This window comes from Pectinophora gossypiella, chromosome 6, assembly GCF_024362695.1.
Source record: "Pectinophora gossypiella chromosome 6, ilPecGoss1.1, whole genome shotgun sequence".
Lineage (NCBI taxonomy): Eukaryota > Metazoa > Arthropoda > Insecta > Lepidoptera > Gelechiidae > Pectinophora > Pectinophora gossypiella.
The window spans coordinates 3,898,695-3,921,768 of NC_065409.1; the positions used below are offsets into that span (position 1 = coordinate 3,898,695).

The following is a 23,074-nucleotide window of genomic DNA, read 5'->3' on the forward strand; positions in this document are numbered from 1 at the left end:
TTCATAACTCTTCTAGATATCCAGTCCCTGAGCTACAACTAGTAACAGCGCGAACAAGGCAGCTGGAAGAGGCGCGGGGCGGTGGCGAGAGACGGACTGAAGTGGCTCGTAGCGAGCTAGCCAGACTGTCCACCACCAGGCTGGAGCCAAGTGTGGCGCTCCGAAGGAAGGAGTTCGAGTCTAAAGTGGCCCGGAGAGAGGCTCGGTCTTTGGATGTGCAGCCTCAACAAGGTGAGGATTCAAAGTGTAGCTATAATTAATTGAGAATTTACTAGACTACCCATGTCAATGAAGTGTAGTTGATCCGCACGGGTTATTATTTATTGTTTTAATAATTTAAGAGTTCCAAGCGTGCTCTAAAAAGGATCAAAATCTTAAATCACTGTGAATCACTCCTGACTTGTCCGTTTCTTGTAGGGTCGATAGTAAAAATCTGTAAATCTCTGCTGTTTTTAGTAACTTGTGACTATTATCACATGAGCGATTTATGTTTTCATGTACCGTTCTCATAAAGTAACTTTCCAAAATATACATTACATCATTCTGTAAGATAGCGCGCTGACACTTTTCCCAATGTCCTGGACAAGGTTTTCTTAAAGCGCAAAATCTTTGAAAAAATAAAGATTAGCGACGGCTTAACTTTTAAAGATAAGAGTCAGTGACGAATGAATGGTTATGTTTTACGATATGATAAGCAAATCTGTTTATCGAGGTACGCTAGTGAATGCGGGCCACGCGACGGAGTACTCGTAAACATTGTGGCGTAAAAGAATTATTTAATAAAGTATTGTGCATTGGTAGAAGCTGTGGCATGTGTGTAGTGAAGTGTACGCCATATTACAAAGTTATATTACATGTCTTGACGTGACTTATGGTACATTTGCCGCAGATGGCATTAACTGCTTGGCCGGACAAATCACTAGTGAAAACTATAAGTGCATTGTGAAAATGAAATAGTCATAACGAATAAAAAACATCGGAGTATCGAAGGATTATAAGTGCAATTAACATTCTGTAAACGTGTCAATCACCAATTAAGAGTCTTCTTCTTCTATCGTGTGGTTTGTGGATTATCAACCCCATCAACCCTGGTGTCAGGGTTATTATTGACCCGCCATAGGCCCCTGACATGACTCATCAACAACTACGTACTTAGATCAGTAAGTCATAACCGGTACCAGCGGCTTAACGTGCCTTCCGAAGCACGGATCATCTTACTTTCGGACAATCAGGCAATCAGCCTGTAATGTCCTAACCAAACTAGGGACCAATTAAGAGTAAACTTAATTGAGATTTACACGAATTCTGAAGTTTTCAATGATCAGAGGATTTAAAACAGCCACAATGAAGCAATTCATATAAAACAGCAATATTGCCGCTTAACATTTGTTGAAAATGCGCACTTACTTTTATATGTACAAATGACACATTGCAATACAGCTTTTTAGATGAATTGCTTCAATGCGGCCCCTTCAGACCCTCAGATCCTGGGTGCCTAACGTGAGGAAATATCTTCTTCTAGACTTGGAGCACGAAGGCATACCCCTCGGCGGCAGCTTGTCAGGCAACCAGCTCATGATCACCGGCAGCAAACACCTCCACTGTCCACCTCCAGATGGATTTGTGCCCGGTTAGTATGACGTCCACATACCATAAATAGTCTATATACGTCCTACTGCTGGGCACAGGCCTCCCTTCACTCAACCGGAGGGAATATGGAGCATAGGTGTTTTTACGGCTAATAGCCGGGACCAACGTCTGCCCTCCGCAGCACGGAATCATTCCACTTTTTCGGACAATCAGGTGATCGAAACCCGTAAAGTCCTTACCACTCAAAGGACAGTCAGGACAAGTGATTTCGACAATGTCGCCATCGGGAATCGAACCCGGATCTCCAAATCGTGAGCCTAACGGTCTGACACGCTAGTTTCGCAATAGACACGCTAGTTTCAATCTAGGTAAAAAATTGTGGTCTCAATTTTTGCCCGGAATGAAATTACTTCAATGAAAACGAGGATTAGTTCACATGGGGGTTAAAATGGCCACATCAAAGCAATTCACCTAGAGAAGCAATATTGCTATTTGACATAGGTTTGCATTGTGCACTTACTTTCATATGCGCAAATGTCAAATTGCAATATTGCTTTTGTAGATGAATTGCCTCGATGTGGCCATTTTAACCCCTCAGAACGTGATTTTCTTTAACAAAACCTCGACGATATACATATAAAGGCGATATGTAAAAAAAATTGTAGATCAGCTTTTTAAATATCTAGGTAAGTCAGTAGTTATTTAAGTTAGACATAAACAAATATATAAGTAGTTAGGATGGACATAAATGTGTCAATAATGTACTCTATTTTTGTTTACAGAAACAGAAAAGGTTCAAATGCGAACAAGGTCGAACAGTACCGGAAGTGAAGGACTACCTATTAGAAGACATCATGCCTCAGGTAAACTTCTACTTCACATATCAATAAATAAATACTTCTTTTATTTCTTTTTCTCGCACAATAGTGCTCATTTACTCACTACACTGCGTGATCATTTCACTACATTTTTATTATAGTTGGCGAATGAATATGCTAACGAATTGTCACGGAAAAGATAATTTGTTGGTCTATTTATTTGACTTAAGTGTGTGTGTTTTTATCAGATTGCAATCCTACTAGAAATAATTAATGTGCAAATCAACTTCTATAACAAGGACGTGTCAATATCGATTTATCAGTTTAGCTGTCAAATCAGTTAAGACTTGAGATACTCGCCTTTTAAGCCAACTGCGCAAGACAAAGGAGGGTAATGTATTTATTAATGATGGTCTCTGCATCTTTTCATCACTTTGAACAAACAATCCTGATAAAAACATTGCACGCCCCACCCACTATATCTACAATACACACACGAGGCTTGAAGCACGGCGTTAATAGCACTGTTCGCCCCAAGATGGCAGTCACGCGAAGAGACGAATGGGGCTGAACAGAGAACAAATGGAGGCGATGAATCGCGTGTCGCTGCCGGGAGCGGCGCCGGCGCGGCCGACGCAGCTGAGTCTGTCGTCGCCGGCGCAGTCCGCCGCCACCTCGCCCTCGCCCACACCCACCACGCCCGCCGACTCAGGTCCCGCGCACACGCAATGCTCGCCCGTACTTTGCACGCTCTCTCCCTTATTAACCACTTGAACTAACCTACGCCACGTTCCAGAATCTCGTTGTTTGTATTATACAATTAATCCTTGACAGTTCCACCGACACTGATCCCAGGTCACTGATCACTCTCACTCAGCACTGTCCGTAGAAGTGTCGACGTGTTATTAAATCTGATTTGATAAACTGGATTTTATTGATTGTCATTTTGCTTACAGTCAGACAAAAGCGATTAGTATATCACTATAGGCAAATATTTAAATGCCAACCTTCAAAATTGCCGTTTTTACCAAACTAATTAATCATATTATCTTAACAAAGAGTCGATTATGAACCTATTGTATTTTTTTTTTGTACGAAACAAGTATAAAAGAACCAGTTTAATGAATTTGTAAAGCTTTTTGTGATCAAATTGCATCCCCCAGCATGCTTATCTTGATTAAAAACAACAAAAAACCAATCCGAATAAACTGTAAAACATCCTTAATCATTGTTTGAGGTTTACGTGGTTATTATCATAATTAAAACACATAATACCGGGTTCTTACCGCGTTAATCAGGGATATGAGACCCATATCTCTGATCGGGAGTCTCATATCCCTGATTAACGCGGTAAAACCCCGGTATTATGTGTTTTAATTATCCTTAAACATTCCAAAATGACCGCCAAGCCATCGAAGTGTAAGGGAGAGAGTTCTGGACCTAATTTGTCTTCTTTACTAACTCCGAATGCCATGTGTGCTTCTAGGTGTGCTACTAATGCAAACTAACAGCCGTCATCGATGTTCAATGTACTAATTTTGGTTGACAACCAAGGTGAAATGACACATATCTATAAAGATGGTTTTCTTACAGGCTTTGCCGATGACTTGGTGACGAGGCGACAGAAGAAAGATGCGCAGCTTGGAGGTCAGTTGATTGAAAGATTTTTTAGCGTGACTAGTTAATAAAGACGGTTCGGATTGTAAACTTATAAAATCAGGGGATATCATAATATCAACTTATATAAATAGCAGCAGTTTTTCTTTGCATTTGCCATTTTATTTTTTTACACCGATGGCGCCTCACACCGTCTTGGCTACGGCTTGGTCTTGGGCGTCTTGGAACGGAAGCTAGTAGAGACATTCGAGTGATTTTAAAATTCAGACGTTTCAGATCATCTCAACAAGTAGTATATAAGAAATATGGTTCCTAGTAGATATATTAGATATACTTATCTATAGTATCTAACCCTAGCACAGGCATCGGTCTTTTTAGGTTGATACAGCAATACCGTGAATACAATATTTTATGGTTTTGTGAATTATTTTGTTAAGTACACTGTATTGTAAACTGTATGGAACTGGTTTTCCCTTCGCGGGTTGGAAGGTCAGACAGGCAGTCGCTTCTGTAAAAAACCGGACCTGTCAAATCTTCAGATTAGGTAAACGGACTCATTTTCTCTCTCTCTCTCTCTCTCTCTCTCTGTGATAAACGAGATAATGCTAAGGAGATGATGAATAAATAAATATTTCATACTGATAATAATTAGACATTTACGTAGAATTAATCAACCAACCTTGATGTAGCTGGATCGAAGCCTTCCGTCATTAACCAGAGAGTTGCTGGAGGTGTTGGAATCCCTGTTCCCAAATCTACGAACTTCATATCACGAAAGCAGGAATACTAATTAGTATTTTAACAATTCAAGCAGAGGAAGAGCGAGCTATGCGCCGGGTGTCGTATCTGAAAGCGACGTGGGGCGACCGGCTGCACCTGGACAGCGATGTGGAGCCTGATGCTGAACACCATGCGCTGAGGAGGTGCGTATTTGGGAAGCTTTTGCTATATTTAGTTCATTATCTTCTTGATGCAGTCATTTGATAGATCGTTTGAAATATAGGGTGCTTTTGAGGGAATGGAACGGATGGCGCGGCTAAAGTGTGACAAACACAATCTGGGGGCTTAAAACCACCACGCAATATTTCCTTTCGACATTTGTTGAGATTGCGCACTTACTTTTATATGCCCAAATGTCAAATTGCAATATAGCTTTTTTGGATGAATTACTTCAATATGGCCTTTTTACACCTGTTCTTCGGTTGTTAAGTCGATGACCGAATGGTATCTTTTTACTGGACAAAGAAATCGTTAAGACTTTTTGGAACAGTGATTCTGAATTTAAAACAAGAACAATTCCTCTTTCAAAGATGAAAAAAATAACTTTTAAATAATATAGTCATTCTAACTAATTTATGTGAAAAAAATCTAAGTAATCATATGACTGCATCAGTATTAAAGTTTTTCAATTTCAGTAGCTGTCCCCAAGTAGCCCCTTCTAGTTATAATCAGAATGTAACATTATAATGTCTAAAAGCATTGAATATCTGTCAACATTTATTCCTATAAATCCAGTGTCATATTTATGTTGTAGTTAGATTCTACCCTGTGTTACTGCCCTTATGGTGTACTTTTGTATGTCCTCTGTAGATAGTAACATTGTATTTCATGTCATTTGGGTATTTAACAAGTCTGTTTTGGATTCTAGATTAATTGGGTCTTTAAAGGTTGGCCACTAGTGAGGAATTGGCTGATATTTATTCCTTAAAGTTATATATTATATGAAAGCATTGCTCAGTAGTAGACTCTGAACATGTCACCAAACGGAAACGATTTTTGTCTAATGGCCAAAATCTCACTAAATGGCTACTCAATTAGAAAAAAGTTTAGCTTAGAGTCTTTTTTATATTGGTGAATAATTGGTAAAAACTAACGGGGTTACTAAAATTGGGTTGTGCAAAAACACAGCGCGCACCGCAAGTGGCGCCCCCCTCGGTTCACGGAAGACATTACGCCACTGCTGCGGATTTTCGACCCTCACGCCTCTCTCCCTGGCCGGTACGTCGCATGACAGCAGTTGTGCGATAGATGGCGCTTTCTAGCGCTTGCTACCATGTGTGATAGTTCCGAACTCTAATAACAGATGGCGCTGCTAGTTGCAAAGAAAGTTTCATAGACAAAGCCTTGCACTGCATTTTGCCCAGTTTTAAGTATACATTGGGCTTTATAAATACACGTCGAGTAAGTACTAAGTAAAAGTCACGTAACAAGCAAAGTATCATTGTTGGAGATTCAAGTAACTTGTATGAGGAGACTTAATTAAATTATATTAATTTACATTGAAAACGATTAAAAGGAAATAACAGAATCATTGTCTGACTGCATGAAGAATAATATGTCATTGCAACTGCATGAACCATGTGTTGTCGTAGGTAGTTTAGAAACGCATTAGTGTACGAGTGACGCATGTATGTTGTATTGTACTTCAGTATTTTGTTACATTGTAATATTAATTCAATTTAATTATTGCATTTGATGCATAGTGAAATCTCTTCGAAAAGTAAGTATGTCTATGGTATCTAAACCATCAACAAAAACCCATGTTATCCTACCACATCACTAATTTAAAAATAGGGCAGTATTTTCCTTCCGCTCCGCAGTACTCTGACGCGAGTGGCGCCCCGAGTAGTCGTATTTCAAAGCTGTACTAGAACTCTGCCGTCTCTAAAGAGTACTGACAGTTACTACTGCCCCCTGTCAGGTTCCAGGTTACAGTCCCTGTGACTTGCCCCTTCCGTCCTGCATTGTCGCACCTATGATGATGTTATCATATATACTTTATATTTCAATCTCTTAACGTCTTTTTCTCCAAACTGTCACTACCTTTACATAGGATGTATCTTATAGGTACCCATTTAACATTTTTAAAATCTCAAACTTTTATAACCTTAGTAAGTAAAATTGCATTTATTATAAGAATAGAAATTATGATCTCATAACTTAGAATTATCTAGTCAGGTCAGAGAGCGTTCCATAAAAATTATCAGTGATCACTATAATAGTTTGTCAGTGATCAATAGTCGGTCACTGATCATTAGTCGGTCACTGATCACTAATCGGTCACTGAGCACTAGTCGGTCACTGATCACAAAGCAAATCATATAAGATTACGTTGATTAATTTATTTTTTATGTCCTTTAGCCCAGAAAAGAAGGGCGAAGAAGGGTCGCCAGAAGGCGCAGTGGAGGCAGCCGAGGGTGATGTGGAGGGCAACGTGCAAGTCAAAATGGTGGTCAGCAATGGCAAGGTAAAAAAAAATAACAATAATTATTTTTTATCTCTATGTTGGTGATCTGCATACCCCGGTGGGAAATATGTATGTATGTAGAGCCTTTATTTAAAATATCATGTAAGGGAAGATAAAAGGAAGGTGAAGACCAAGAAGACCTTACATGGTACAAATTATAGAGAAGGCGAACGTCGTGTTTTCTAAAGAAATCAAAGAATTAGCCTTTGATAGGCAGGAATGGAGACTACTACACCGACAAGAGCGTATTGCTTAGGTTAATGATGATAATGTATGATGTGTTCTAAAGGGATTGTTGAATATTTTAAACTTTTACGTAATTAGAAGGAAACTTGCAGTCACTTTTGATACAAAAGCCAAGAAAGTAGATAGAGTTAGTCAGAAGTACATTCCTCGCCAGATGAACTAATTACCCACTTACAGAGCATTCTGTTAGATCGACATGATTGGTGGTGAGCCATGTCACTTTCTATAATAGTCGATCCAACTGTGTTATTGAAAACTCCACTTAAGATAGATTAATAACTCATTGGTTGTCTTTGATTACTTATGGCTCTGCCCACCCCATTTGGGATTACGGGCGTGAGTTTATGTATGTATGTAATAACTCATTGGTGCAAGTCCTGTACCGGGGTTCGAACTGGTGCTCCCAGTATACCACAGGGACGACAGTGACGTCAAAAATACTCAAGATGATTATGACCAACCTTAATAATGACGCATCAAGTTAGAAGACACGTTATTAAGCTGACGATTTTCCGTCCCTTTTCTTTTCGATAGAATAGAATGAAGCCATAAACAAATTCTGCAAATCGAAATCTAAGTTGACAGCTGTTTAAATTACATATTGTTTTGTTTCAGCGAGCTAGTGATCGATCGTGGAAGCAGGTGTGGGCCGTGCTGCATGGGACTAAGCTGTATCTCTACAGACACCATCCCACTCAGGTGAGTTGTAGTTTTTAAAATGTAATTTTTACATCCCTGGATTTTTTAAATTCAAATTTAAATCCAGAACCATTTACAAACGACGTTTATCTGCCTAGACATCACACGCTTAGCTTATTAGTCGAAGCCCTCGGAGTACGTGTTTGATTATCGCATCCACATAGATAACGCTGCTGCTGGGGTTACCACATTTTTATAAATAAAAATACTCCTTAACAGAATAACCAATAGATTCGGGAATCAATTAAATTGGGTGTCGATAATAGCTATCATAATAATATATCTTTATAGCTATTCAACACATAAGCGAAATATAAACAACCTAAATGATGAGTGGAGTGCAAAGTTGAATTATGAACTATTTGCTCATACTTGTTGGCCCTTCCAAGCTCTTTCATTTATTCCATGATAAGAAGCATTATTTTAAAAAGTATATACCAAAATTCATAATACCAAACTGGTGAGATACAAATATAATCTTTTCGATTTCCAATCCTATTAAGAGTTATTCGTACTATAACAAGATAGGTATGCGTGTGTGAGTGTGTGTGTGTAAACATGTTCATCAATAATAATGTGATCACTACTAATAATATATTATTATTATATATGAATATAAATCAGAAAATCTGTCTGTCTGCATCCTTGCTCGGTCTAACCATCACTTAAAATCGTAAAATAAAATAAAATTTTTAACAAAAAAAAAAAACCGACTTCAAACGCAAAACTAAAAAGCAATAAATAAATTTACTTCGCACAAAGTAATTAGTACGTATTTTCAATTAGTTAATTATTTTATAATTCTGAAGTCGGTGCCAAGTAAATGCTACAACAACCCTACTACAATATCAAATTACTATGTACACACAATAATTGTTTAATACCTATATCAAAGCAATTACAAAACAATGTCAAACAAAAAATTACAAAACAATCAGTATTGAAAAATATATGAATCGGTACTTCGTTGTAGCATTTCCTTGGCACCGGCTTCAGAATTATAAATTAATTAACTAATTGAAAATACGTACTAATTACTTTGTGCGAAGTAAATTTATTTATTGCTTTTTAGTTTTGCGTTTGAAGTCGGTTTTTTTTTTTGTTAAAAATTTTATTTGCAAGAATTGTGGCCTTGACTTGCCGATCAATGCGTTTATTAGTTTATCTATAACCACGTACGCTTACTATGTGCGCAAGACAAATATTTTGAACACTTAACTCGTAATGGGATATTGTTGTGATCAGTGGAATGTTTTTGTTTTTCACCCCATTTCTTGGAAAGTCCGTTTGTAATTGATAAAGCCCATACTTACTTGTTTACTATACAAAAAAAAAATGTGTTTGCCAAGATACCCATACCTATTCTACAATGTTTGTTTTATAAACTCATCTAAATTGTCATTATTTACAGTTTTGTTTTATAAGCTCATCTAAATCGTGTGTTTACACACAATATTTAGTATTGCCAGGTGGCATAAATTAATGGGGCATCCATGGTCCATCTTTGATGTAGGTATATCGACGCCTTGACTGAAAACCACGTAAGCCTTTTAGAAAAATCACTTTGTGATTTTATATTCTTCCCCAAAACTTCGATTTCTTTCAATTAATTTCAATACGTGTATATATTGCATGTATAACTCCACAAATTTTGACCGCATTGAAACTAGCTTGGCGTGTCTTTTGCGCGGTTTTGTTAACAAAACTCACATCCAATTTAAAAATTTACATTATAACGTGATTTTCTTCAACAAAACCTCGGTTACTTTCAACAATTTTTTGTCTTATGAGCGACCACATTTTTTTCCTCAACGAACGTGTCTATTGCGAAGTTTTGTTAACAAAAATTACACTCGAAATATGATTTGTCAAAAAGGCGATATAGACCGCGTTTTAGTTAGTGGAAGTTTTGTTGTAACTATGGACCACTCTTATAGGAATTACAGAGTTCGAGTTGTTTCTTATTATATGTTCCTTCAGCGAACTTATCAGGCTTTATTGAATACATCTGATAAGATCAGATCAGCTCTTTTGACAAAAACATAAGCTCACGACTACAAAGGCCAGAGGTACATCCAAGATGATCTAAATACCCACACTTCAATGAGCTTTCTGTTAGACGAACGTGATAGGTGATGAGCCGTATCGCCGTCTATAATGGTTGAGCCAACTATGTCAGTAAAACTGCACTTATTATAAATGAATAAGTTATTGGTGAAGTTCGGTACCGGGGTTCGAACGGGCGCTCCTTGACTGAGAAGCAAGCCGGCTTACCACAGTATATTTTTTTTTGCATTTAGTCGTCAAACCGATTCCTCGCTATTACTCTGATCATTATCATGTAATAATTATTCTTAACGGTCACAAATATCATAAGCGTGCGATACACGTGCAAAAGACAGTTTAGCATATCTACTATATCACCATAGATAATATATGGGATAACGCTTGGGCACGCGTCGGCCGCGCGCAGCTGTCGACGCATGCGCCATATCGCCCGCATGGCGGTTAACCGTGACGTAACGGCGAGTCAACCGACTGACTACCTTTAGACTTCTGTGCGCAAGTTGGTATGGTTATGGAGTAAATTTGGTTAATTATTAATATTAGTACAGGCCTGCTTCTGTCAGGGGGCTCATAAAACACTGTTTCTGTGAAAAAGTCACATAAACTCTCTTTATTTTTCAATTTTCTTCCACCGTCTGCAATTGGTATACCATTGTATTTAATACAAACTAGAAAAAAAGGAAAGACAAAAAAAGAAACGAGGAAAAAAGAAAAGGAAAGAAAGGAATATAATTTGTCACCATTACTAAGCTAACCTACCTAAAAAATCTACGTATTTTGTTTTATTGACTTGACCAATTTTAGATTTGCTGCATATGGCATTGATTACTTGGCCGGACAAATAGGGAGCGCTGAGCGCTCCCACCCGGTAAAAGTACGTAACATACTGGTGCATTTTATTGATGTCTGCGCAAGAGTTTCGTTAGTGCCTTAAACCCGATCATAATCAAACGTCTTTACTTTATACTTACTAGAGCGTGAAGTTAGGGACTTAATTAATGAGACTTATGGGTAAGGTTGTACATGTTTTTGATACGCCAGCTGTTATGTTCTTATTATCTCTGCGTATTATTATTTCATTTATATTCTTACTACTTTATTCTTTCTTTATTTTTTCTTTTTTTTTTTCTTTATTCTTCTCCGGTTGATTGAAGGGAAGCCTGTGCTCAGCAGTGGGACGTATATAGGCAGTTAATGTATGTATTCTTACTACTTTACGCGCTACAAATATTAACACTTATATTATTTGACAAAACGCACGCGGTCCTTACATAAGCCATGTCAGGGGCCTTTAGCGGCTCAATAGTAACCCTGGCATCTCGGCTGATAAGGTTGGTAATCCACCTCATAACCCACAACGCTAGAAGATCACTATCATGTAACTACTACGTATTTACATTAGTAAATAGTAACCGGGACCAACAGCTTAACGTGCCTTTCGAAGCACGGATCATCTTACATTCGGACAATCCGGTGATCAGCCGCCGTGTCCTAACTAAACTACGGCACAATAACATACATCGACGCATCTCTCACGAACTTGCACAGGGCGGTACTCCTACTTTCACTGTACTCGTAGTTGTAGTGACCTTATACAGGTCCGAAATAAAATCTCCGATTTACTTGCATAAAGACAACACATAGCATGATATTTAGTATTCCTCCTCGGTATTCGTTACGATGTCACTAACACCCTGTATACATATATTTTCTTTTGTGTAAACAGACTATTTATTAAACCTGCGTCCACCCCTGTCGCTGACGTCTTTGATGAAGCTCCGAAGGTTACTATACTCGTCACTCATACAATCGTGATGTATTTCAGTACGTAACCTTTCCAGATGCAGCGTAAATGTCACACATCGTCGTAGCAACTTATATATCCTCCGTAAAACATTTTTGTATTGTTGTCATCTTATCGTAAAGAGTTCTTTGACGGCAATGGCGAAGGTAAAGACGCGTCATGTGTTGACTCGTCAAGAAAAGCATTTTATGATTGCGAATTCTGAAAGTCGGAAATCGGGATTTGTTAATAGTACCAGTTGGGTCAAAAAGGCCACAATGAAGCAATTCACTTAGAAAAGCAATATTTCTATTTGACATTTGTTGACATTGAGCACTTTTATGTGCGCAAATGTCAAATTGCAATATTGCTTTTTATATTTTTAACCTCCAGTTGTACTTAAGAAAACTTTCCAAAGATTGACTGGTTACTATCAAAAACTAAACAAAACTATCGAGTCAATCCCTGGTAATCACTTTTACATGCTTAACAAGATCATAGTTTCAAATACGAATACTTATAGGAAGCAGAGAAAACTGAACGACTTTATATGGAAACGGATCGTACGTAAATCGTTTTACACACTCATACTAAAAGCTGCTGGAATATCGCACAAGAAAGGAAGGTATGCTCCGGTTAGAAGGAATGTAAATAATGTAACTAAACTACGGACCTTTAAAAGTGTCCCGTCGGCCAGGAAACATCCAATAATTTCTTATTAATCTGTCATTTCCACGTACAATAAAAGGAGCGCCATTTTCTCTTCGATATCCTGCAAACCAACAGTGCAATATGACCCTATTTCTTCAGTAATAAGGATGTAAATCCCCTAGTTACACTACGCGGAAGACATTCCTTGAGAAATAGATTTAGGCATTCCAAGAACTGAAGCCCCTATATTTCAAGGAGTTTATTAATGCGGACATTTCACAAATAGAGTATGAAAATATACACTTTTGTTAATATGTTGAGAAAGTTGATGTGAGATTGTTATAAATGAGAGCTTAAGTAGTTGTTGAAGTTAAAACCTAACATGTATCGGGCTGGTTTTTGTTTCGCGAGTTGGAAGGTCAGACATGCAGTCGCCTCTGTAAAAACCTAGACCTGAAGATTCCTGGACCCCGAATCTTCAGGCCTAGAATAAGGAATAATACTACGTACAGGACGTCAACTCCCCGCTGAGCTAGGTTTACCCCACCTCCCCTCGGTCTTACTTTAGTCCTCAGTCATATGGGCGTCTGAGGTCACACACACAGATACGCGTGTACGATAACGTCAATGTGTAGTGTCTGTGTAAAACGAGGGTTTTTGTATGAAGTGTCCGGGGTGTGCATCAGGTAAGCGTACCCTGTAAAAACGGGATAACGGTAAGGAGATAATAGTTATTATGATTTTCCTCAATATATTTTAAACTTCGCTACTGAAATCTAATTCTGTAGTTCTAGTGGATATTTCTGGTATATCACGCAAACGCTTCGCTGAAATGTAATATCTCACTTAATTTTATTAGGTCGTATAAGTTGTTAACTGCTCGACCTCTGCGGCTAAGACAAGGCCCACCTACTACCACTAACGTCAATGTGTTAGCTGTTTCACTATTGACTACCCTTGTAGTGTAATGACTAGATAGCTTGGTTGCCAAGCTAGAGTGCCGGGTTCATTTCCCATTCGAGTTATAGTAAAAGTGGAACTTTTCTAAATGTGAATAACCCTTTGGCTGCGGCGACGTCGTCGTACAAAACATAAACATTGAATCAGTGAAACACGTGTTCGTTGTTCAATACGTTTTATAACCTCGTAAATATGTTAGAATGTGATTTTTCAAAATGGCGCGTACGGTCACGAGCATTAAATATGTATACACTTTGGTACCATGTCAAATTAACTTTTTCGACAAATTGAACTGTAAGTCTCACTAAATGTCCTAAAGTGGGTACATTATATTGCTCATGACTGTACGTGGTTTTCATTATTAGGCGTCAGTATAAGAGTACTTACATTTTTTTCGAAGTTACAATTACGATACAATACATATATTCTTAGTAGACGTAATCAACCTTAATTTAACCAGTTTATTTTAGAAATATATGTAGAGTGGTGGAGTAAAAATAAAATCACTCGTAATGTTCAACGTTTTCTTATATTTTCTTTACAAAAAGAATATAATCCGGAACACTGGCTGAATTTCTAACCGCCGCCATCTTCCTTCCCCTTCCTCTCTCTCCCCACACCCCCTCAGGACACGTTCATAAACTTCACCTCATACACATCACGTTCATAATATTCTTTCATACCCGCGTCTATGTATTTTTTTTTTGTAAAACTAATATTTATAACAACCTTGTAATAGCCAGAATGCATAATGCTTACTATATAAGGATTCACACTTCAATTTCAGCCACAACGTCAACATTTAATTGCGTCATCAAACAACGGAAATTCGTAGAACAAAATAAAAGGGAATTGCTATGACGTCACTAAGTGTATTACAACAAAAAGTGTAGTAACGTAGCATTCATCAAAACTTGGTGTTTTGTTTCATTTCATGAGTATGCTACGTTTTACGACTTTCATTTATTTGTTTACTTAAAAGGTACACAAGAAAACTCACATAAAAATACAACAATTAAAATAAAAGAGATTTGATGAAAACAAGACATAAGAACTCATTTGTCAATGGCAATGCCTATCTTAGTAGGCAAGTCTAGTCTCTACTTTTAATGCTGTCAGTGAAATATGGGGCTTTATTTTAGGTATTTTAATGACTAACGGATGACATTCATTAGTAAACAGATACTAATGCAGGGATGGCAAACGTTAGTAGTAAGCCTACCACAGTACTTTGGAGACATCATCGTTTATTAGGCTCGATTTTTCATAAAATTTAAAAAGAAACTAGTCATGTGTCATAGCTAATAAATAAACACTGAAATCACTTCTGAATTAACCTTCTAAATAGCGAGATTTCCAGAACACACTGTTAAACAATGGGATTTACATTTTAAAAGGACGTTCGTTCTTACGACTTTAATGCCGTGGCCAAAATTAATTCATCGCGTGCCATCAAGCACACGTACAGTCATGAGCAATATTATGTACCCACTTTAGAACCCTGTCGCACTGTAATATTTGAAATTTAAGGAGACTTACGGTTTCATTTGCCAAAAAAGTTAATGAGACATGGTTTCAAAGTGTATACATATTAATACTCGTGACCGTACCATTGATCTGTATACCTATACTAGAATCACTACACATCATCGTCTGACTACTGGTACCTCTACCCGCCCCATTATGGATTATGGGCGTGAGTTAATGTATGTGTGTACGACAGACGATTGTAAATCTCACAGTCAATAATCTACAGGTGACTCCCACTCGACTGTCTTGGCTAAATATGGTAGCCGTAGGGGAAAGGATGCAGAACGAAAATATGGGAACAGAAAAATGCTTTGTTGTGAACTGTTAAATTTAGTTTTAGAGCCAGCGGCAACGATCGCATTTCAATAGATAACTTTTTTGACGTGACTTATTGTAGATTTGCCACAAATGGCATTAACTATTATATATGTATATATTATTGTTATATTTATATATTTTATAATGCTGTCTGTTAAAGTTTCATATTGCTGTATGTGTATCTAAATAAATAAATAATACTACTTGGCCTAAATAGTAAGCATGCTTCAATTTCAATAAAATAACCCCCGCACTTTCATTCTAATCATCATAGTTCAGTGATCACAAAACAATCGATCAATCAACCGAATAAATTACTGTCTTGTGTTCTTTTCCTTTTCCAAGGTTTGCTGGAAGAAAACTCAACTGTTGAGTTAAGCTCAAAAATCAAATCAAAAAAAATATTTGCATTAAATATGGTACATTGGTTGTTATATATGATTAAATTAAAGTTTCACACATTCAACCAAAACAATATTGGTATGCATAACCCCCCCACCCTTGGTCGCCTTTTTCATGTTTATTTCTGTGTAATTTATTTGTGTACCTGTATAAATACTTTTATTTATTTATAGTTTTATTTATTTAATATTTATTACGCACAAACAAATTATACAGACATAAATATAGTTTTCGTTTTAACATTATTATGTAAAAACATACTGACTAAATTGTTTTTGAGTTTTGCTTATTAGAATTAAATAAAGTTCTCTAAAAGAGCTGTACGTAGACATTAAAACTGGTATCACTACTACAAGTACTAGAAAAATATTGTAAAAAAAAAATAACTCTCATACAGAAGTGCATCTCTAGTTCTAGCAAAATTGAAAATGTTTTCAAATAAGTTATGACTTATGATGATAACAACACGCGAGCAAGGTTAAACATACCGTTCATAACATGGTCAACATTATAATACTGTCTCTATCACATTTAAACTTTAAGCCTTTGTAACACGGTTCGAATTTAGCCGAGATAGTTTGTCTAGACTTTTAAAAGTCATGTTCTTACCATTTCAAAGTTAAAATATGAAAATTGCATTCCATATTTTTGTTATTTATTGTGACTTTTTGGCGGGTGCTCAAGTATTTTTCAATATAATATTTCATTTATTGAGTTTCTTCAATTGAGAGCAGCTGACGGAACGGAATTGATTAGATTTTTGCACCTTGGACTGTTAAGTGATTTGAGTGGATTGGAGTCTGTTAGTGACGTGTTTATTGTTTTTAGATATCAACACTTTCTTTAGAGTAGTGTTTATGTATAAACATTCCTCGTCTTAATTTATATTGATATATTACAGGAGTAACATAGATAAGTGCACCACTTCAAGACAATGATGTCATGTGTCGTCTGATGATGATAGTAGATAGAGTAACATAGACATATAAGGTGTTTTATTTATTTATTTATTTAAGATACATCATCGGTATATATGTATACATAAAAAAATACGTACAAATAAAATGCAACGGACAATAAAATAAATAAATAAATAAAATTGTTTATTTAATAAAATTGTTTTGTTTATTGTTTAATAAATTAATTAATTAAATTTGATTATTTCGGATCAAAAAATTACATCCATATTATGTACAATGACCGTATGTTATACCATTACAAGTGTATAGTTAGATATAATACTCTTCTTCTATCGTGTGGGTTGTGAGGTGGAGTACCAACCTCATCAACCCTGGCGTCAGGGATACTATTGAGCCGCCAAAGGCCCCTGACATGGCTCATGGTAACGACTACTTATTTACATCAGTAAATAGTATCCGGGACCAACGATATAATACTTTATTGATCACAATGGACACAAAATACAGAGATAAGGACAACATATACAGAAAAGCACAACACGTGGCCTTATTGCTCATACAGCAATTTCTTCCAGGCAACTTTACAACCACATTAAAATTAAAATTTTAAACAAATACTAAAACAACACGTACACATGTTTGAGGTAACTTAGACTTTAAATAATAACAATGTTGGATAAAAACTATGATGGAAAGTAAAATTATAGGAAATTGAATAAAATATACCTAATACTCGTATTTTTATATTTAAAGTTAGTGAGGTAGGAACCTTATACCTATGTTAGGGTCATAATAATGTTAAACAAATGCCGAATAGTCCGAAAACTCTTACAATCAGACCAATTTATCAAATGAGTGATCACTTGGTTTAGGCCTGGTGGGTGGTGGAAACGGCCTTAAAGAGACGAAATGGAATCAATCCAGACATAAAGAATAATAATAATTATTAATTTATAATTAGTTATAAGTGACATAAATTTATGAAAACAATTATGAGATAAGATCCTTAAAACGTAACATTGAAATACAACGCTTCGAAATAGAAAAAAAAACAACTTTAAATCACCCTATAACGATCAATCTCATGCACTACTCAACTCGACTGAAATATTGTCATAACAACCCGTGATATATAATTGATATTCGCATCAGGATTCAAAACATGGGATGATCCTAATTTAACGGCGATATGCGCAAACGCGGCGTGAAATGGATCGCGAGCACGCGATCGAGTCCTGTCATTGCGCGCGAGTTGCGATCCTGCGCGCGCATACCATATAATATGGGGTGTGATTCTTATAGGCTTTTTATTGTTTCTTATATTGTACGATCTATACAGCGCCTCACAGTATGTTAGTAACGTTTCTGCACGAGTATTTTATTTAAAGCTTCGAAAGTGTGTTAAATAACTACATTATGAAATATACTTTATTCTACACAACATACAAAACAAGTTCAAGAAATAAGGTTTATCTCCGTGTCTTGGATCAGATGACGAAATATTTACCTAGTCAAGAATCCGCTTCTGGATAATTTAAAGAAATAAATTAGGTTATTAAAAGGAAATATTTTTATCTGGTTAAGTTACTAATGCTTTTTTTATTTAAGTTTTTCTTGTTTTTCAGTTCCTCATTCAGCGCTTGTCGCTGTCTGCCCACTAGAGTCAAATATAATCCCCTCAAATTACGCCCAAATGTAAATGTCTCTGCTTACTCCAGATGCCATCAACCCTATTTGAGTTTATTTATGTATGTTTTTTATTATTATTTTCAAAATCTCTTCTCAGTTTAAGACACGCTTTATTCAGACAAGTCTGGCCATCAGATAGTCAGCCACTGATGAAGCCCACGCTCGGATGCCAGCCATCGAGCTTATAATTGAAAACCTTCGTTTGACGGATGAAGTCGCGTTCCGCTATAAAACCCGTCACATTATGCACCTGCGCTTGCGCCTTCCTAGTTCTTTTCAAAACAGCTGCTTAATCAGCTGTTCTACCATTACCTACAATTATCTATAAAGATGATTAATAGATTTATAATCAGTTGCTTAAAATAGGATATTGAATACAATACAATACAAATTAAATATACTTTACTAGCAACCCGCCCAGGCTTCGCTCGGGTGCAATGCTGAGTAAAAAATGAAATTATTTACGACATCACATTAAAAACCGCAAAAATAAACAGTATTTCTCCACTATTTAATGGATGTTATTATACATATAAACCTTCTTCTTGAATCACTCTATCTATTAGTTTTATACTATGTAGTGATTGCACACAATATCCAAAATAAGTTTTTTAACCATTATAGGTCATGAGCAATATGATGTACCCACTTTAGGACTCTGTCGCACTAACATATTTGAAATTTAGTGAGACTTACAGTTCAATTTGTCAAAAAAGTTAATGTGACATAGTACCAAAGTGTATACGTAATGCTCGTGACCGTACTTGGTAGCCCTAATATGTATGAGCCGATGTTTATGTACCTACTACGTTACAACAAATTGCCTAGAATGGATGTCAATGCCAACATATTACTCTCTGTAATGATTAGTTCCTTACTTGTATCGCACGTTCAAAAAAGTTGTGAATGAATGCGCAGGCGTGCGAATCAATATCTTCAATTGATTGTTTGTGTGTATATGTGGTTGTGTAATTGTGTATGTATGTGCATCTTAGGTCAACGATCAATGGTATCCGCTATTGTTTTCCATTTTTGTAGGGTTGGCAGAAGATTGTTTTTTTTTTTTTTTTAATTTTATTTATTTAAGGAAATCATGAGGATTTAGTGACATGAGGTATTCGTACTTATTGGTATCCAAAGACGCTATATATATTTTTTTAATTTAATAACAGTGTTATACTCAGTTGTGATGTGCAGTGATCGGATATTCGGGCGTTTATTTGCGTAATCTTTATAAAAGCTATGAAAGTGTGGAAGCAGCTTGTTAAAACAATTTTTCTTTTTAAATCCCCGGATCGAATACAATGTTACACTTATCACCCCTATATGTTGTAAATGTGGACTAAGGCATTATTTCCTCACCAACTGATGGACCATAATATAATTTTCATCAGTTGACAGCCATTCACGAACCCACATTACAGCATAACTCCCCACCCATCCGTCTTGCTTTTTTGTAATTGTTTTAGTGGAAATTTGATATGATGTTGTTGTCTTTTTTGTGTGTGGCGTCCTTTTATAATAAACTTTTTCTATTCTATTCTATTCTATTCTATTCTATTCTATTCTATTCTATTCTATTCTATTCTATTCTATTCTATTCTATTCTATTCTATTCTATTCTATTCTATTCTATTCTATTCTATTCTATTCTATTCTATTCTATTCTATTCTATTCTATTCTATTCTATTCTATTCTATTCTATTCTATTCTATTCTATTCTATTCTATTCTATTCTATTCTATTCTATTCTATTCTATTCTATTCTATTCTATTCTATTCTATTCTATTCTATTCTATTCTATTCTATTCTATTCTATTCTATTCTATTCTATTCTATTCTATTCTATTCTATTCTATTCTATTCTATTCTATTCTATTCTATTCTATTCTATTCTATTCTATTCTATTCTATTCTATTCTATTCTATTCTATTCTATTATATTCTATTCTATTCTATTCTATTCTATCTATTATATTCATAAGCGTTCAAAAATATCATAACCTCCGCCGTAGTCGGGTAAAAAGAACGCCAACTAATTCCATCATACTTTTCTCGAACGTCAAAGAGTTGAATGTACCATTTTTAGAAAATCTTATTATTTCTTTATTGATAGAAGGAAATAATAAACACGTATTTGATGAAGCAAGAGAAGTGTATCGGGATCGAAACAAATGTAATTCTATAGTCTCTGCTTACCCCGGTGGGCAATACTGGGCAAATCTCACGCGAGTTTATGTTTATGAATGCTAGAAAAGATAAAAAAGGTTAAGGAAAAAAATTAAAAAGGTTAAAAAAAAGTTAAATAAAACCCTAAGATTGCCTGGAAGAAATTGCTATTTAGCAATAAGGCCGCCGATTGTACTTGTACTTTTGTCATATTTGTAATTGTTTTTAGTGTTGCGTTTATAAGTACAATAAAGCGTTTTTGTATTGTATTGAAAATAATAAGTGTCTTTTTTACTGACAACCCTAGCTACTTGGTTCAGTCAATGCCAAACCATCAGGTGCAAGGAATTTTGGCGTAGGAACACGTCCTCAACAGAAATAACCAAGCTTTGTTATGTTTTAATTGTGCTCATTGTTTACTCATTCCCGATATAAACGCGTCAAAATAACGTTTAATTTCTCCGTACGAAACACATGCCAGTAGAAGTAGTTATTGAGTTGCCTCGTAAACAAAACATAGGTCGTAGGTCCATTATACCACCCCGATACCGACCCCATCGGCGTAGTCGACGATTTCCCTCAATCAGCGCTTATCGCTATCGACCCACTAGGGTCGATTAATTCTTTCAAATATTTTTTTATCTCAGACGACGCCCTGAGCAGAGGTTCGCGCCCAACTAGGCACCCTCAGGCCTGTTGTTTTAAACGTTGTACCGGGTGAGAGCCTTCAGCGCTCCCCATTTGTCCATATCTAGTATACGACTCAATTTAATAATATAAATACACACAGAAAATCACGCAGATGAATATGGAATATTCGCGTCGGCATATTGATATAGATCGAAAAAATCGCATGGACAGGATTAGGACCCGGTGGTAACCATTACACGCTCATTCCGACTTGTCAAGAGCTGCAGCTTGCTAGTCCCAACTGAGTCAGCCCTTTTCGATTTAAATTTCCTTTTGGGAATATGGAATATACTCTTTTAAACTACTATTACAAGTTGGTTAGTGCACAGTACGGATTCTATGCAGAACAAAATAGTTTTTTTCGAATTGAATCGGCCGATAAATTAACCTCTATGAATGCTGACCGTTAAGCCTATTTAGGTTTGAGGTACAAAACATTTATAATGTTCCTTTTAGGAGCACATTCGGCAATGATAATTAAATAAATTGAAGACGGCGAATTTTTCTCACAATTGTTATTTATATCCTCATATATACGTCCGTTACTTAACGGATATTTCATTGTGCCATTCATTATATCGGCATCGGCAGTTACATGCTGAAATATCTAATTGAAGTCTCAATACAGTATTTATACGTAATTATACCCGCAACGGCCTCTTTATGTAACAGCGTCAAACACATATATGCAGTTACGTCTATATTCCAGTTCTCAAAGGTCTATTTGCACTGTCATGTCCTAGACAAAGGCCAATGGCACGGTGGTTAAAGGAAAAAGACAGTTTAGGATGCGACTCGGAGCAGAACTGGCTCCTGCGCCCGCGCCGGGACAAGTGGCTATTTATACGCCGGCCTTGAACACTGCGCACTGGCCCACAACGCCCCCTTACTCTTCATTTACCAGCTCATTTGCTAAACGAGCGAAGGAATCAACTGCTCACTGATTAGTATTGATAGCCCTCTCAATTAAAATTTGAGCATTCAATTCGATCAAAACAATGTTCGATTGACTTAATTTTCCAACTGACAAACAAGTTCTTTCTGGTCCTAGAAACCTTTCGTTATGAACGTCGGAAACTACCCCGGCAACCCGCACAATTTAGTACCCATTCCCTGCGGGTCACTGAACCTTAGAAATCGTGACAATTTGCAAAAGGAGACAGGTTTAATGGAGGTGAAAAACCAATAATAGAGAGCAAGGGTAACGAACCCTCCAACGGCGCGTGATCTGTGTACCTGGATCATAGGAGATTGTCGTCGCTTGCGTCAGGAAGGGCTTTCACCTTTACTATATGGTAACACGACATGCTGTGACAATGACACATCGAGACGATCAAACAAACTCGTTACGAACTCTCCAAGCCAGACTTCCATTTTCAATTACTTTATGCTACATCTCTTAGTTCATCGAACCACGTATGAATAAAGTCCCGCCGATTGAATCTCCACGGCATTCTCATTAGCGATAGGGCAATAAACATCATCGTAAGCTCTGCTGACGTAAATTGCTCATATATCAGGCAGTGACAGTTACTCAATTAACCGTCGTCAAATTGCTTTATTTGCGTGTGAGTGTGAGTATGCGCGGCTGATTTACCCGCGCCGCCGGCTCGCGTCCGCGCCGGGTTCCGACTTCCTGCCGCGACAATTATAAAAATAAACAATAATCACTTCCT

The 23,074-nt window shown here is 36.7% G+C and overlaps 1 protein-coding gene across 13 annotated transcripts in view; it reads left to right on the forward strand.

Annotated features, from left to right (window-relative positions):
* Positions 1-23,074, forward strand: part of LOC126367292 (rho GTPase-activating protein 21) — a 472,944-nt gene that overhangs the window by 372,096 nt on the left and 77,774 nt on the right. For 7 of the 13 annotated variants that reach the window (XM_050010725.1, XM_050010729.1, XM_050010727.1 and 4 more), the window contains 9 exons: positions 17-231; positions 1,523-1,630; positions 2,373-2,453; positions 2,947-3,120; positions 4,002-4,055; positions 4,837-4,948; positions 5,934-6,023; positions 7,167-7,272; positions 8,134-8,217. In XM_050010725.1, coding sequence (XP_049866682.1) covers positions 17-231; positions 1,523-1,630; positions 2,373-2,453; positions 2,947-3,120; positions 4,002-4,055; positions 4,837-4,948; positions 5,934-6,023; positions 7,167-7,272; positions 8,134-8,217 — 1,024 coding nt within the window. The remainder of the gene's footprint in view (positions 1-16; positions 232-1,522; positions 1,631-2,372; positions 2,454-2,946; positions 3,121-4,001; positions 4,056-4,836; positions 4,949-5,933; positions 6,024-7,166; positions 7,273-8,133; positions 8,218-23,074) is intronic. The other 6 variants (XM_050010726.1, XM_050010730.1, XM_050010733.1 and 3 more) reach the window with 5 other exon arrangements.